Below are 15,825 nucleotides of genomic sequence, written 5' to 3'. Positions count from 1 at the left end.
TTTGTGTGTGGGGGGAGGGGGGGGGGGTCTTTAAATGCAAGATGTGATATTAGATATGTTCTGCTACCTTTGAAATTCTTGATGACTAGTTTCTTGGCGGCCCCCGGCTTGCTGTTGGAGAAGGTCCCGGAGCCTGCGGCGCTCTTGCTCAGTCCGTTGGCATGGTGGCCCACGCCGGCGGCCAGCAGCGCCGCTTTGCTTTTGTTGTTGGAGGAGCACGAAGCGGCGGCAGCCTCCTCGGCCATTTTCACATCCAGCCCGATGAAGTCCACGGAGTCCTCGAAGCGCAACTTCTTGTGGATGGGCGAGCAGGAGGAGGACGAGGTGAGGGTCTTGGGGGGCGAGGGGGAAATGGGGCCGCTGGTCTCTTCCCTCTCGGAGCCGTTTATTTTCCTCTTCTTCGAAGATATAATGTTGCCGCTGTCGTTTTTGACATCAGTAGCCGTCGCTCTTGCCTCCTGGGTAGGCGGTGGTGGGGGGTTAGGGGAAGATAAACCTGTTGGAAACATGAAAGAACGGGAATACTAATTCTTAGCAGCCAGTCTTCTTAGTCGCGAACTTCCCAAAGCAGGCTAGCTTCAGCGGGGGTGAGCGCGGTGCTTTGTCCTGGAGCTCAACGCCGGCTTGTTTCCTTTTTGCTAAGTCCCAATACAGGTGGAAAAAAATCCTAAATGTGGGGAAAGTAGACTTGAAGCTAGCCTGCTCTCTTATTATTGCTGCTGGCATCCAGAAAGAAAGATGGACGTCTATTGCTTCCTCTTTTCGCCTCGTTCGTCTTCAGCCGCCTGTGCTGCGAGGAGGTCCGGCGAAGAGTAACTCGATAACAGAAAACGAATAATAAAGGTGTTTTTTTTCTCATAAGTAAATCAAGTACAGGTAGGTTCATAGGTGCGGGAAGCAAGTGGTGGTAAGAAAGAGTAAAAAAATAGCTCATAAAAACTACTGGTGACCCCACCGGAAGTACTTTGTACGAAAGTACTTTTCGCACCAACGTGTTTTATATTGTTGTGGTACTTTTGCCCACAAGATGGCGCCATACAATATACACACTCGAGAACAATTAATTGAGTACAGGAAATTGACATTCGAGCGTGGCAAGATACAGTACGATAGTCATGACATGGGGCGCATAGCTCAGTTGGTGGAGTGGCCGTGCCAGCAACTTGAGGGTTCCATGTTCGATTCCTGCTTCCGCCTCTAGTCACTGCCGTTGTGTCCTTGGGCAAGACACTTTACCCACCTGCTCCCAGTGCCACCCACACTGGTTTAAGTGTAACTTAGATATTGGGTTTCATTACGTGAAGCGCTTTGAGTCAATAGAGAAAAGCGCTATATAACATACATGCCAACCCTCCCGAATTTTCCGGGAGACTCCCGAAATTCAGCGCTTCTCCCGAAATACTCCCGGGACAAATATTCTCCCGAAAATCTCCCGATTTTCAGCCGGAGCTGGAGGCCACGCCCCCTCCAGCTCAATGCGGACCTGAGTGAGGACAGCCTTTTCTTTATGACGGGAGGACAACAGGGTGACAAGAACTAAATCATCCAGACTAGAGATACATTTTATTATTATGTTTATCTTACCTAAAAATAAATATATTTATTAATTTAAAAAAAAAAAAAAATTTTTTTTTACTATATTTTGCTAAAAACATCAAAATTAATTGTATTTTTATTTGTATTTTTTCTGACTCCTTATTACATCTAGCCATAGAATTATACATTAAAATAAACATAGTTGAGATCATTAATTTTAAATGATCATAATAATTCAATTAAAATGACCAGATTTACTTATTAAAATAATTGCTTGTTTATCAACAACTTTAGCATTTTATTCATTACATTTTGAAGCTCTCAGAAGCCAAGTTATGTTATATTCCTTAAGATTTATCTATGCAAGTTTGAAGTATCAATTATCTAAACACAGTTTTGTTTGCATATTTTCAGGATGTATATATATATATATATATATATATATATATATATATATATATATATATATATATATATATATATATATATATATATATATATATATGAAATACTTGACTTGGTGAATTCTAGCTGTCAATATACTCCTCCCCTCTTAACCACGCCCCCGCCCTCAACCACGCCCCTGTCCCACCCCTGTCCCACCCCTGACCACGCCCCCACCCCCCCACCTCCCGAAATCGGAGGTCTCAAGGTTGGCAAGTATGCTATATAATAATTCACTTCACTTCACAAATGTGTGCTTTGTTTTAAAGGTGCTATTTGGATTTACACTGTATGAAAAAACAAATTAAAAATAATTTTACCTTTGTGTGTGAATGTGAGTGTGAATGTTGTCTGTCTGTCTGTGTTTGCCCTGTGATGGGGTGGCGACTTGTCCAGGGTGTACACCGCCTTCCGCCCGAATGCAGCTGAGATAGGTTCCAGCACCCCCCGCGACCTCAAAAGGGACAAGCGGTAGAAAGTGGAAAAAATGAAATTTTACCTTTGCAACCTCATTATACTATTGGCTAAGTTTTATATTCATACATTAAGTTTGTCAATACCCGACCTGTTTTTTGTGCCTTTAAAAAAAGAATAAGAACTCTCCTTTAAAACACTCTCTACTTCTAACAACCAAAAAGCTGTAAAAACTATGATGCTGTGTTCCAAATTTGGATTATTTATGGAGCTTGTGTGAGCCTATGGCTTTACATTTTGTTACTTATATATATATTTGGCATTCTATTTTAGTTACTTTATTGAGTTTATAACCCCCTGGCGCTGTTTTGTACACTCTTAAAACTAGGGATGTCCGATAATGGCTTTTTGCCAATATTCCGATGTTGTCCAACTCTTAAATTACCGGGACAGATATCAACCGCTACCGATATCAACCGATACTGATATATATACAGTGGTGAAATTAACACATTATTATGCCTAATTTGGACAACCAGGTATGGTGAACATAAGGTCCTTTTTTAAAATATGAATAAAATAAAATAAGATAAATAAATTAAAAACATTTTCTTGAATAAAAAAGAAAGTAAAACAATATAAAAACAGTTACATAGAAACTAGTAATTAATGAAAATGAGTAAAATTAACTGGTAAAGGTTATTACTATTAGCGGACCAGCAGCACGCACAATCATGTGTGCTTACGGACTGTATCCATACTTGCCAACCCTCCCGGATTTTCCGGGAGACTCACGAAATTCAGCGCCTCTCCCAAAAACCTCCCGGGACAAATTTTCTCCCGAAAATCTCCCGAAATTCAGGCGGACCCGAGTGACGTGTCGACAGCCTGTTTTCACGTCCGCTTTCCCACAATATAAACAGCGTGCCTGCCCAATGACGTTATAACTGTAGAATGATCGAGGGCGAGTTCTTGGTTTCTTATGTGGGTTTATTGTTAGGCAGTTTCATTAACGTCCTCCCAGCGCGGTAACAACACACAACAACAGCAGTCACGTTTTCGTCTACCGTAAAGCAGTTCGTCTGCCGTAAACAGCAATGTTGTGACACTCTTAAACAGGGCAATACTGCCATCTACTGTACATGCATATGTGCCAATAACATCTAGGGCTTTTAGAGAGTGCAGTGCACAACTGCGCACACAACAAGGAGACAAAGCAGAATGCATCATCAGAGAGTGTGTTCAGCATGGTTAGAAAAATAGTGACAGAGAATAGAACAAGGATGGACAATTCAACCCTTAACTCAACAATGAGTAGATGAGTGTTATGTGTGTGTATATGTGTAACTGTAAATAAATGAACACTGAAATTCAAGTATTTCTCTTATTTATATATATATATATATATATATATATATATATATATATATATATATATATATATATATATATATATATATATATATATATATATATATATATATATATATGTAGCTAGAATTCACTGAAAGTCAAGTATTTCTTATATATATATATATATATATATATGAAATACTTGACTTGGTGAATTCTAGCTGTAAATATACTCCTCCCCTCTTAACCACGCCCCCTCCCCCCCTCCCGAAATCGGAGGTCTGAAGGTTGGCAAGTATGACTGCATCCCTTGCAGACTGTATTGATATACAGTATATTGATATATAATGTAGGAACCAGAATATTAATAACAGAAAGAAACAACACTTTTGTGTGAATGAGTGTATTTGGGGGAGGGAGGTTTTTTGGGTTGGTGCACTAATTGCAAGTGAATCTTGTGTTTTTTATGTTGATTTAATAAAAAAAAAAACCAAAAAACCCGATACCGATAATTTCCGATATTACATTTTAAAGCATTTATCGACATCTCTACTTAAAACGAATGTTTTGTGATGATTTCAACAAATGTTGTGTTAAGTCACAGGATTTTCCTGAGGGGAAAGTTACACAGACATTTTACACAACATTGTGTTATGAGCTTTGGTCAATCCGCTGACATGCCATAGTGTTTGAAAAAAAAAAAAAAAAAAAGTCAGCTACATCAAACTCTACGTTTTTAAGCACATTTGCCCGCCCGCCCCGCCTTTTCCTGGCTCTATGTGGCCATTACCAGACCTCTGCGACTGTATCAGTCCACATTTCTTAATGAAGGTAAGCATATTCCAGTCTACTTTCACGTTGTTGTATCCCAAAGGGTGTAATAGTGGTAGTTTTGCTGGGAATTTGTGATTGTAACCTACTGACAAGATGTCACGTTTTGCATGTGCAAATGAACTGCTGACGAACAGCTAGCCATATTGCTGCACAGCAAATTCTAAAGTGTTGAATTATCAGTGTTGGTGTTGAAGGGTGTTGAGTGTTCAAAAAATGATACTCTTTTGATTTATTTCAACAATAGCAGTCTTATTTTGTCTAATGAGTTCATGCTAATTCACAGGTGTAGATTTTTTTTTAAATCACACTGATCAAGAGTGAACATTTGCAATGGAACTTGTGACGTGTTGCCCTCCAAAAAGCGGGAGAGTGAAGTGGAAGCATCACTCAAGGCAGGCAGGCAAAGAAGGCACTGTATGTAAGTACCTGTTTCTTGTCTTGTTGCTGCTTCTAAATGAAATATACCCTAGCTATACTGACTGTGTGTTATGTTGGAGCAGTGGTTCTTAACCTTGTTGGAGATACCGAACCCCACCAGTTTCATATGCGCATTCACCGAACCCTTCTTTAGTGAAATATAAAATGTTTTTTTTTTTCAAATTCAAGACAAAGTTATATGTTTTTGGTAACACTTTAGTATGGTGAACGTATTCTAAGTAACAAAGACTTAAGTTAGAGTTTTTTGGACACTAGGGGAACATATTCTAAGTAACAAAGACTTAATTTAGAGTTATTTGGTTAGGGTTAGGGTTAGGGCCAGGGTTGGAGGGTTAGGGTTATAATAAGGCCATGCCGAATAAGGAATTAATAAGTACTTAATAATGACTAGTTAAGAGCCAATATGTTACTAATTTGCATGTTAATAAGCAACTAATTAATGGTGAATATGTTCCCCATACTAAAGTGTTACCATGTTTTTTTACTGGTGCACAACATGAACCGTGCATGACCATCACCTTGTTCAAAGAACAAAACCAACACATAAACTCACAACAAATTACACACCTGCAAATCAGTCTGACTTCTGCTGTTGCCATATCTGTAATATGCCGATAGGGAGAAGTTTTTATTTACACAATGAGTTGGGTGTGTCTTGACCAGTGCCGGCCCAAGCCTCCATGGGGCCCTAAGCAAAATTAGATTTTGGGGCCCTCTATTTCTGCCAATAATATTGATTGATCATTCACACACCTACTATAAACTCATTGCGGCTCTGGCAGTGTTGTTTACATTATCCTATTGTCAGCCTGGCATGTCTTTACAAATGACATGTCATTTATAAAGATATGGGGGTGGCCCAGTTTATAACATAAATAATACCAATGAATGAACGAATGATGTCCAGAGTGCCACATATGGTTCCTAATCTTAAAATGTAGAAAACATTCAGCTACAAGAGTGGCCTGGGGTTGAACAGTCCAAGTGATAAAGCTTTGCATTTACGGTAAAAGTGTCATCTTGTCTCATCAGTCTTGTACATATTATTCTTTAATTACTAGTTTATATTTTTAGTTAATTGTTCATATTTAATGTTTACTTTTTACAAAGAGAGCGCAGTCTACTGAAGTTAAATTCTCAATAGTTTTCCCCTTTGAAAGACGCAAGGGAAATTCCTTCCATTTCACCATGTTGCTACAATGATCTTCACTGTTTTCATGCTGTTTCAGCAGTGCACCTATGTTGACCCAATCCAGCTGTCCCTCGGCTGCCAGTTTTTAGGACTTTTTGGAAAATAATTTGCAGCAAAAGCAATAGACTGCATCTTTACTTCTTGAATAAGTCAGCCAGCTACGCTTGACTTTTTCTCCATTGACTAGCTGTCTGTAGGTATAATGATAATGAAAACTTCGGCCATCATGCCGTTTGGGGAATGAAAAGTTCTCCTTAATAGACAGTGGTCCTCTGATCACCTGCTCAGTCCTGTCTGAATCTGAGAGGAAAGAAGGCCACTCAGCTGGGTCAACTGGCGGAGCTGATGATGGTCCATGGTGTGAAGGGGACGTTGTGGTGGAAGTTGCTGAGGAAGTGACCAAAGAAAGACAATGACTAAAAAAGAAGGACCTATAAGGTCATTAAATTGCACTGTTGGACATAATTATTAATCTCAGAATGTTCTGCAGTACAATGAGCAATTACAAAGGGTGTTTTGCAGTTAACTTACTAGATAAATCAGCTGTGGTTTCAGACATGGAGGGGACAGTGGGCACAGAGGGTGGAGGTGTGTGAGAGAGCACTGTAGAGGATGGAGATGGACCTAAGATGAAATACATACATACATACATATAGGCACACATATTAATGAGATACTTTGACTATATTAATTTCCCTTCAAGTGTAATGTTTATACTAAGAAATTAAATGTATACCGTGACAGTCTTTTCCTCACCTGATTCATCACTCACAGTTGAGCCTGAGGATGTGGACTGGCTCTGGGCTGATTCTGTGCCTCCAAAGTATTTTAACAATGCTCCTGGGGAAGTTTCACATAACTTATGAGTTGATGTAAAAAATAATGTTTATTTTACTCAAATAAATTACCGTGCTCTGCTGCAAACAATTTGTGCAAACAACATATCTCACTAGTAACCTGATGCTAAAAACATATTGCTAGCACCTGATGCTAAAAACATATTGCTAGGTAGCTAACGTCACCTAGCTAAAGCTAATTACAGCTACAAATCTCTTTGATAAACTTTTTATTACCAAGTCATGCAAACATACCTTTATCATGGCATTTTTTCTCCTCTTCCACTTTCTTCTTCTTCCTTTTTTCTGCACCTGAAGGATATGTCCTTTTTTGTGACATTGTTTTGCCTCTATCTGCACTTTTGATGCCCAGTGCGCACTGGCATTGCACGGCGGGCGGCAAACGTCACAGGTGCAGCAGAGGCAGTTTTACATTTAAAGAGAGGCAGGAAGAATCACTAGGCCTAGATCAGCAGCAGCACTCTGTTGACCTAAAATTGTGTTTTTGTACAATAATATATCTTTGATCATTTAGAAATCATCAGTCAGACTCGTACATGAAAAAAAAAAAAAAAAAAATTTTTTTGTTAATTGCTTTTGGGGGCCCCCTGGTGGCCGCGGGGCCCTAAGCAAGCGCTTAGTACGCTTATGCCTTGGGCCGGCTCTGGTCTTGACCTCCGCCGAACGCCTGAGCCCGACTCACCGAACCCTTAGTGTTCGATCGAACCCAGGTTAAGAACCACTGTGTTGGAGTGAGCACAGTATGTTTACTAGTAATTAACTTGTCTTATTATAGCCAAAAAGTTAGTAGCTAATGCTAGCTAATTGTTAGCATTAGCTTGCTCCCATTACCTATAAACCCACTACTGCTTTGGTTAGCAGCACATTAGCTCATCTTGCAACTAGGTTTGGTATTAAGTAAATTGATTAAAAGAAAGCATTTATTTGTAGTTTGTTGCTACGATAATTATTTATCGAGTAAATTAAGAGGACGCTGTGTGGTGATGCGGCCTGTGTGTGAGTGGTGTGGGGGCTGTAAAGACAATATTGTAAATAAATATGTGCAATTCAACGACTGCTCATTATAATTGGAACATGTGAGGAGTATCTTCTGATCTAAATACATTTACAGTTTTTCACTGTTAATAATCAAACAAATGTGCTTTCTGCTTTTCTTTCATAGTGCAATGTTGGTTCCTGTAAAATTTGATCAAACCCAGAGATACGTTAGAGTGGCTGAAACTGAAGGGGGCTTTGACGATTTTGGCACGTTTATTAAGAAGGGTGAGTCAATACTATTTTATTCTTACTCCTTTAAATTAGCTTTTTGGTAGCATCAGGTAAACAATTGATCTTCTCAGTGAAAGCAGTAACAGCAGTACCAAAAAATACAGAACCTCATTGTATACCAGAATGGCCTCTAAACACCAGTGGTTCTCAAACTTTTCACACTAAGTACTACCGTATTTTCTGGACTACAGAGCGCACCAGTATACAGTATAAGCCACGCCCACTACATTTTAGGATGTTCAGATCAGATAGGTCTTTATTGTCATTGCACAAGTACAACGAAACTTTGTTTTCAGCACATATATTATTTTGTTTTCCCATATATTAGCCGCACCGGACTATAAGCCACAGATGTATATGTTGTGAAATGAGTTATTCACACAAATATTTTGTAAATATTTATTTACATATCTTAATTGTTTCCAAACGGTGTCTGTAACACGGCAAAAAAACGGCTGATCAAACAAAACAGAAGTCATGGACCCACGAGCTGCAGAATATAGCTCTCCAATTAGCTAAACAGACTCAATAACTCCATGGAGACGTTTTTGTGAATTTATGAAACTAAAACAATACAAAAAGAATGCAGTTGTAAGTTATTAATACTGACACGGACACTCGTAAACGTGTTAGCATATTAGCTAATGTGTAACAACGCTCGCTTCCTTATGATAGCACGTACAAATATGCATGAAAACACTCCTACAGAGATTCTACTTCCGGTTCAAAGCTTTAAACAGTGGAAATTCACATTCACCTACAGTAGCCGCACTTGCAGTGAGCGAACTCGACTAGGAGATGGCGCCACAGCACAAACAATAACACACCATTCAATTGTCTTTGCATGTGTTGAAAAAAACTACCGGTATTTGCTTTATGGCTGTAAGTGAAGAAAAATCCAAAGCCGCAGGGTTCAAAGCATAGGAAACAAGCAGTGGCTTATTGTCCGGAGTTTACGGTATATCCAGAAAATAATAGGTCCCAAGTACCACCAAGTGCTAAACCACAGATGACCAAAGACTAAATTTGGTCTTAACTCTTGGAAAAAAATAGAAACATAAATAAATAAATCATGACGAATAAAGTTCTGGACCATTTTTAAAAAATATCTACACCAGAACTAAACTAGAAGTAGATTAGCACTAATGTAAAACTATGCTATTGTGAATGTTTGAATTTATATTTTTAAAAAGAAGCACAATTGTCTTTATTTTACAATTTCTTTAGCCATAGATAAGCTGGGTCTTCCATTCGAGACGCAGCTTTCATTGACCAATGGGACGGGAACAGAAGTGGTTGCTGATGTGTTAAAAACGGCAAACCTTACCATAAATGTGTCTGCAGAAAGGTCAACAGGTAAGCTGAGGTCTAGTTATATACTGCTGACAACTGCTGTTAAAATTTACCAGTATATACACTTTCCTTTTGTCTTCTAGTTGATTCTTCAATTAATTTTGGCTTTTTATTTTGCATGTTTGTTTCCACAAATTAGCTAACATTACTAAGGTAAGGCTTGATAGTAAGAAGGTATCCACAGTATCAATTAAACTGTTTGGCAAAACTGCACTGGTTGACTTTAAAACTATTCATGGTTTCTTTTGGGTATGTTATCATCTCAATTTTAAATTCCCTTTTTAAGTTTTTAATCTGTCCATATGTTGCATAGGTATTAAAGACCATTTCCAGTCATAGTCAATGTTGTTTCAGAAATCAAGTCACCTATGTAAACATATTTGCACTGGACTAATAATGGTTCATAGTGGTTCAAAATGTCTTAAAATTTAGCCTGTTCAAACTATGTGCATTATAATTTCTGTTAGGCTATGATTACATTTTTATTATTTTACACTAAGTCATTCTGTTGTCAGCTTGGTGTTGTATTGAATTTGTGTTATTTCTCTGTACATTTTTGTTTATACACATGTAAAAGAATGGCTTCTCCCAGATCTCTCACAACAGTCCTCCCGGATGGCAGAGAAATTTTGAAGAAGACTTACACACTTGGTAATGTCAAGGACATTACAGAGGCGTGTACATCTGCACTTTCGTGCAAAGCAGAAATGATCAGAATTCTGAAGTTCTGCTCAGATTTTAATGAATACATTGACACTGATGTGAACTGCAATGTTGAAAACATGGATACATTCCAAATTCTATTCAAGTCCATTCAATCAGATGTTTGTGATGTCAGTGCCATTGCTGTCACCACACAGGAAATGGAAGTACAGCGGGTATGTTTGTTCATTTGTTCATGTATGTTAATTTAAGGAAGGTCACTAAACATAATATTCTGTTTAGCGAGCTGGTGTGCCTTTTATGTGAAGTATTATTATCCCAGTGCTTAGATTAAGTGGTAATATCTCTACAGCAGTATACTGGTTAAAATAAAATACTGTGTATATGGCAGTGACGTGCGGTGAGGTTGATGGCTGGTGAGGCACTGACTTCATCACAGTCAGATTTACAAACATATGAACCCTAAAGAGTATCTTATTCACCATTTGATTGGCAGCAGTTAACGGGTTATGTTTAAAAGCTCATATCAGCATTCTTCCCTGCTTGGCACTCAGCATCAAGGGTTGGAATTGGGGGTTAAATCACCAAAAATGATTCCCAGGCGCGGCGCCGCTGCTGCCCACTGCTCCCCTCACCTCCCAGGGGGTGATCAAGGGGATGGGTCAAATGCAGAGGACAAATTTCATTACACCTAGTGTGTGTGTGACAATCATTGGTACTTTAACTTAACTTTAACTTTACACATACAAACTGTAGCACACAAAAAAGCACATTTAATAAAAAAAACGTTATTATGGTCTTGCCTTTACTTAGAAATTAAGTCCATGCGCCGCAACTAAAGCCCTCACTTAAACTTTCCACGTGCAAGATTGAATCTATTTAAAAAAGTGTAACCGAGGGTTTATAAATGTCGCCTATACTGTATGAAACTACAATATAACAAACACGGAGGCTCCAGTTTACACGAGGACCACTTTATTTACCTTCTTTCAAAAACCTCCGCAACGTGACATCACTTCCGCTCTTAGCGCCTTCAAAATAAGAGCTCAAGGCATATACTGTATAACAGCGCATAACAGGAACTTAACATCACAAAGAGGAAAGCCCATGAAAATAGGTTACAAAAGTTATTTAATAAGAAGCCAAAAAGTGCAAAAACAAAAATGTTCGTGTTGGAGGAGTTGTGAATTAGGTACACCTGCAGTCTGCAGGTGTATCTAATGTTGTGTCCCTGCAGTCATTCACAACTCCTAAAACACCAACATTATTGTTTTTGCACTTTTTGGCTTCTTATGAAATATTTTTTTTAAATAGATTCAATCTTGCACGTGGAAAGTTTAAGTGTAGGCTTTAGTTAATATAACAATTCTACGGCTGGGGTGCAGGAGGCGAGCCTCAGCCAGTGCGTCTTTTGCAGCCGTTTTATGATCGCTCAGCACAAGAAATACTTTACACACATACAGTTGTTGACGAAATACACTGTACATTATATACCTCAGCTAACTAAACTATGGAAATGTATAATATAGTTCATATAGCAATACAGTCTCACTGCACAGCAGGCCAGCAGTTAGCCGAGTCATTGCGCAATCCATGTTGCGGCACTGAGTGGCGTGCCTCAACTGGCTGCTGTTCACCGCACCGTCTCTTCTCAGTATTTGAACGGCAAATGTGAAAATTCAGCGATTTTGAATAAAAATAATCTAAAACTAGTGAAGTTAAATGGAAAATAACTTTATAGTATAATCACTGGATACATATAACAATTTAATTTTTTTTTTCTTTTTACATTTTTTTTCTTTCCATGATGGCAGGTGAGGCCAATATGACATTTATTTAAATTAAAAGCTTTAATGTATTAGTGATTTATTTTGTACAGTCCATCCATTTTTGTTACTAAAATAAAAAAATAGAAAAAACCTCACGATTCAATGTATAGTTGATTTCTATTGTTTTATTTGGTACTAGAATACAGATTAAAACATACTGCAAAAGTCTTTATTGGCGTTATGCATACACAAAATGTCCGGTAGTGGTCAGTTTTATTAAGTGCAATGACACAGTATGAACATAAATAATAAATACAGCAATATAAAAATTAATACTCCCCACGAAATTTAAACAAACACTATTTTAACTTAAGAGCACAACCTGACCTGCCGTGTAACGACATGACTGTCGCAAATCAAGTTTATCCTCGAACTGCTTTGCGATCGTCGTAAAACAGGCGTGCGTTAGTTTTAACTTGCCGTTTTTTTACACGACATTGTTTCTACGGCGCGATTATAGTATCGTATATGAGTGGCGTGTGTAGGAACAAAGCTTGGATCTCACAGAAAAGCGACGAAAAGACGACAAAAGAAGATGTTTAAAAAGTGAGTGGTCATTATTTTGGGTACAGTGGCTAACGCTAACGGAGCTAGCAAGGGCTAATTGGTCAAAGGTGTGCTTGTTGTATGTCTGTCCAAAAATGTCCACTTTAAGTTAAGTCTTTTACAATGTTCGGGGTGTGTATTTACTGAAATTTGCAAGGGTTCTTATGCTGGTGTTTAAAATATATACGCTACGACAAAGCTACCAACAACAAGCTAATGCAGTGTAATTGCTGTTGTGACTCTTTTTGTCATCCATTTTAGGTTTGATGAGAAGGAAAATGTGTCAAACTGCATACAGTTGAAAACATCCGTCATTAAAGGCATAAAGAGCCAGCTGCTGGATCAGTTTCCTGAAATCGAGTCATGGCTCAATCACATAATGCCAAAGAAGGACCCTGTCAAAATAGTGAGATGGTATGATTTATCTTATTTGTATTCATGTTCAACTTGTGCAGTGATGTGTTAATCCCACATCTTTCCTTCTTCGCTTTGCAGCCATGAACACATTGAAATCTTGACGGTGAATGGAGAGTTGCTCTTCTTCAGACAGCGAGAAGGCCCGTTCTACCCCACACTGAGATTGTTGCATAAATGTAAGTCTGCTCAAGTAAATGGTAAAGGGGTTATACTCATAGTTGCCAACTCTCCCGATTTTCCCGGTAGACTCCCGAATTTCAGTGCCCCTCCCGAAAATCTCCCGGGGCAACCATTCTCCCAAATTTCTCCCGATTTCCACCCGGACAATAATATTGGGGGCGTACCTTGAAGGCACTGCCTTTAGTGTCCTCTCTCACCTGAAACCTTCACCCCTTATCAGCTGAGTGAAGACAGCCGGTCGTCACGTCCGCTTTTCCTCCATATAAACAGCGTGCCGGCCCAGTCACATAACATCTACGGCTTTTGGAGCTCAGTGCACAACTGCACACACAACAAGAAGGAGACTATTATATATGTCTCCGTTATCCATAGGTTTATCTCTAACCCATAAAGTAAGCAGGAACAAAGCTATTTCTCAGCATGTGTTCATTCCAGCCGGCACGTTAATACACTGACACACAACATCCGGATTCCCATCATGCATTGCTTCAAAACTACGGCAAGTAGTAATGTCCAAAAACATAACAGAGATGAAGCAGAAGAACGAACAAGAGACATGGCGACGACGAGTAAGAAGAAGTACGCTTGCAAGTTCCAAAATAATTGGAAAAAATAATTTCAGTTCATCCAGGACAGCTCGAAGGGGAAGGGGCATGCTGCTTGCACATTTTGGAGATCAGACTTCTCCATTGAACACGGTGGCCGAACGGATATACTCATTCATGAAGGGATATTTATATATATATATATATATATATATATATATATATATATATATATATATATTAGAGCTGGGCGATATGGCCTTTTTTTAATATCTCGATATTTTTAGGCCATATCACGATACACGATATATATCTCGATATTTTGCCTTAGCCTTGAATGAACACTTGATGCATATAATCACAGCAGTATGATGATTCTATGTGTCTACATTAAAACATTCTTCTTCATACTGCATTAATATACGCTCATTTTAAACTTTCATGCAGAGAGGGAAATCACAACTAAGTCAATTTAGCAAAACTGTATTTATTAAACAGTTATTAAGCAGTGGCACAAACATTCATGTCATTTCCAAAACAGAAAGTGCAAGATTGTCAGAGACATTTTAAAACAAGCTATGAGTGCACTTTTGTGCATAATGTCACTAAGATGACATACCAAAACAACACTAAATTAAAGTGCACTTTTTGTACAGAAAGCCACTACAATAGTTTAAAACAAATAAAGTGCACTTTTGTGCAAGATGTCACACAAGATATTTCAATAACTGTCAAATTAAAATGAGCTGCATAATAGGAAATCAAATAGTGTATGTCCTTCGTTATGTGGTAGGTTACTGCGGACGTTATCTCCTTCTGTTGTTGACTATTTCTTTTCATACGGTGTTGATCTGGAAATGGTTGCTTGGGCATTTTGTTGGTGTGGCACCGAATGGAGATGTTGACATGCAGAGTTTCAAGCACTCTTCATTCTCTAGCGGGTGACTTTTCAAATGATGCTACAACTTAGGAGTAATGCTACTTTTTGTAGCAACGCTTTTGCCGCATACTTGTTCAACATATTCCCGCTTGAAGCCAAACCACCGCCAGACGATGGACTCCCTGCTGTTTTTCTTGGGAATTAATTATTCCTTCATTTGTTACCAGAGTCCCACCTTCTTTCTCCTGTATTACCACTCCGCTAGCATCACAGCTAACGTTACCCATGCCACCCTGTCTGCCCCGCGAGGGGATGTGACGTTGCATGCACGACCGTATGTGACGTATGTAACAAGGTGCGCTTGTTTTATGTCTCTGTGAGAAGGAGAGACAAGAAAGAGAGTGAGAAACGCCTGCAATGTAATGCCCGCAGCTAAAAGCAACTGCGTGAGAACGTATACTCGAATATCACGATATAGTCATTTTCTACATCGCACAGAGACAAACCCGCGATATATTTGTTATGCGGGATTAATTTGTGGCATATTAAATATAAGCCTGGTTGTGTTGTGGCTAATAGAGTATATATATGTCTTGTGTTTATTTACTGTTTGTCATTCCCAGCTGAATATCAGGTCCCACCCGCCTCTCACAGCATCTTCCCTATCTGAATCGCTCCCACTGCCCTGTAGTCCTTCACTCTCACTTTCCTCATCCACGAATCTTTCATCCTCGCTCAAATTAATGGGGAAATCGTCGCTTTCTCGATCCGAATCGCTCTCGCTGCTGGTGGCCATGATTGTAAACAATGTGCAGATGTGAGGAGCTCCACAACCTGTGACGTCACGCTACTCGTCTGCTACTTCCGGTACAGGCAAGGCTTTTTTATCAGCGACCAAAATTTGTGAACTTTATCGTCGATGTTCTCTACTAAATACTTTCAGCAAAAATATGGCAATATCGCGAAATTATCAAGTATGACACATAGAATGGACCTGCTATCCCCGTTTAAATAAGAAAACCGCATTTCAGTAGGCCTTTAATGCTTCATGTAGGGTAGACTACTGTTGGGTTTT

At 38.9% G+C, this 15,825-nt stretch overlaps 2 protein-coding genes and 1 long non-coding RNA gene across 3 annotated transcripts in view; 2 read left to right on the top strand and 1 right to left on the bottom strand.

The window, feature by feature from the left end:
• The window catches only part of cul4b (cullin 4B), a 31,225-nt gene extending 30,304 nt beyond the window's left edge, over positions 1-921 (bottom strand). Inside the window, exon 1 of the mRNA XM_061976663.1 lies at positions 68-921. Within this exon, the coding sequence (XP_061832647.1) occupies positions 68-509 (442 nt within the window). The 5' untranslated portion in view covers positions 510-921. The remainder of the gene's footprint in view (positions 1-67) is intronic.
• Positions 158-9,689, top strand: LOC133617018 (uncharacterized). The gene is made up of 4 exons (XR_009816930.1): positions 158-324; positions 4,865-4,999; positions 8,231-8,331; positions 9,565-9,689. It is a non-coding gene; the product is annotated as an uncharacterized lncRNA (long non-coding RNA).
• Positions 9,690-12,513: 2,824 nt separating this feature from the next.
• The window catches only part of mcts1 (MCTS1 re-initiation and release factor), a 7,870-nt gene continuing 4,558 nt past the window's right edge, over positions 12,514-15,825 (top strand). The window contains exons 1-3 of the mRNA XM_061976662.1: positions 12,514-12,728; positions 12,990-13,142; positions 13,224-13,321. Coding sequence (XP_061832646.1) covers positions 12,718-12,728; positions 12,990-13,142; positions 13,224-13,321 — 262 coding nt within the window. The 5' untranslated portion in view covers positions 12,514-12,717. The remainder of the gene's footprint in view (positions 12,729-12,989; positions 13,143-13,223; positions 13,322-15,825) is intronic.

Source organism: Nerophis lumbriciformis, linkage group LG16, assembly GCF_033978685.3.
Source record: "Nerophis lumbriciformis linkage group LG16, RoL_Nlum_v2.1, whole genome shotgun sequence".
Classification (NCBI taxonomy): Eukaryota; Metazoa; Chordata; class Actinopteri; order Syngnathiformes; family Syngnathidae; genus Nerophis; species Nerophis lumbriciformis.
The sequence above is the reverse complement of the archived record's forward strand: the minus strand, read 5'-3'. Positions and strand labels throughout refer to the sequence as shown.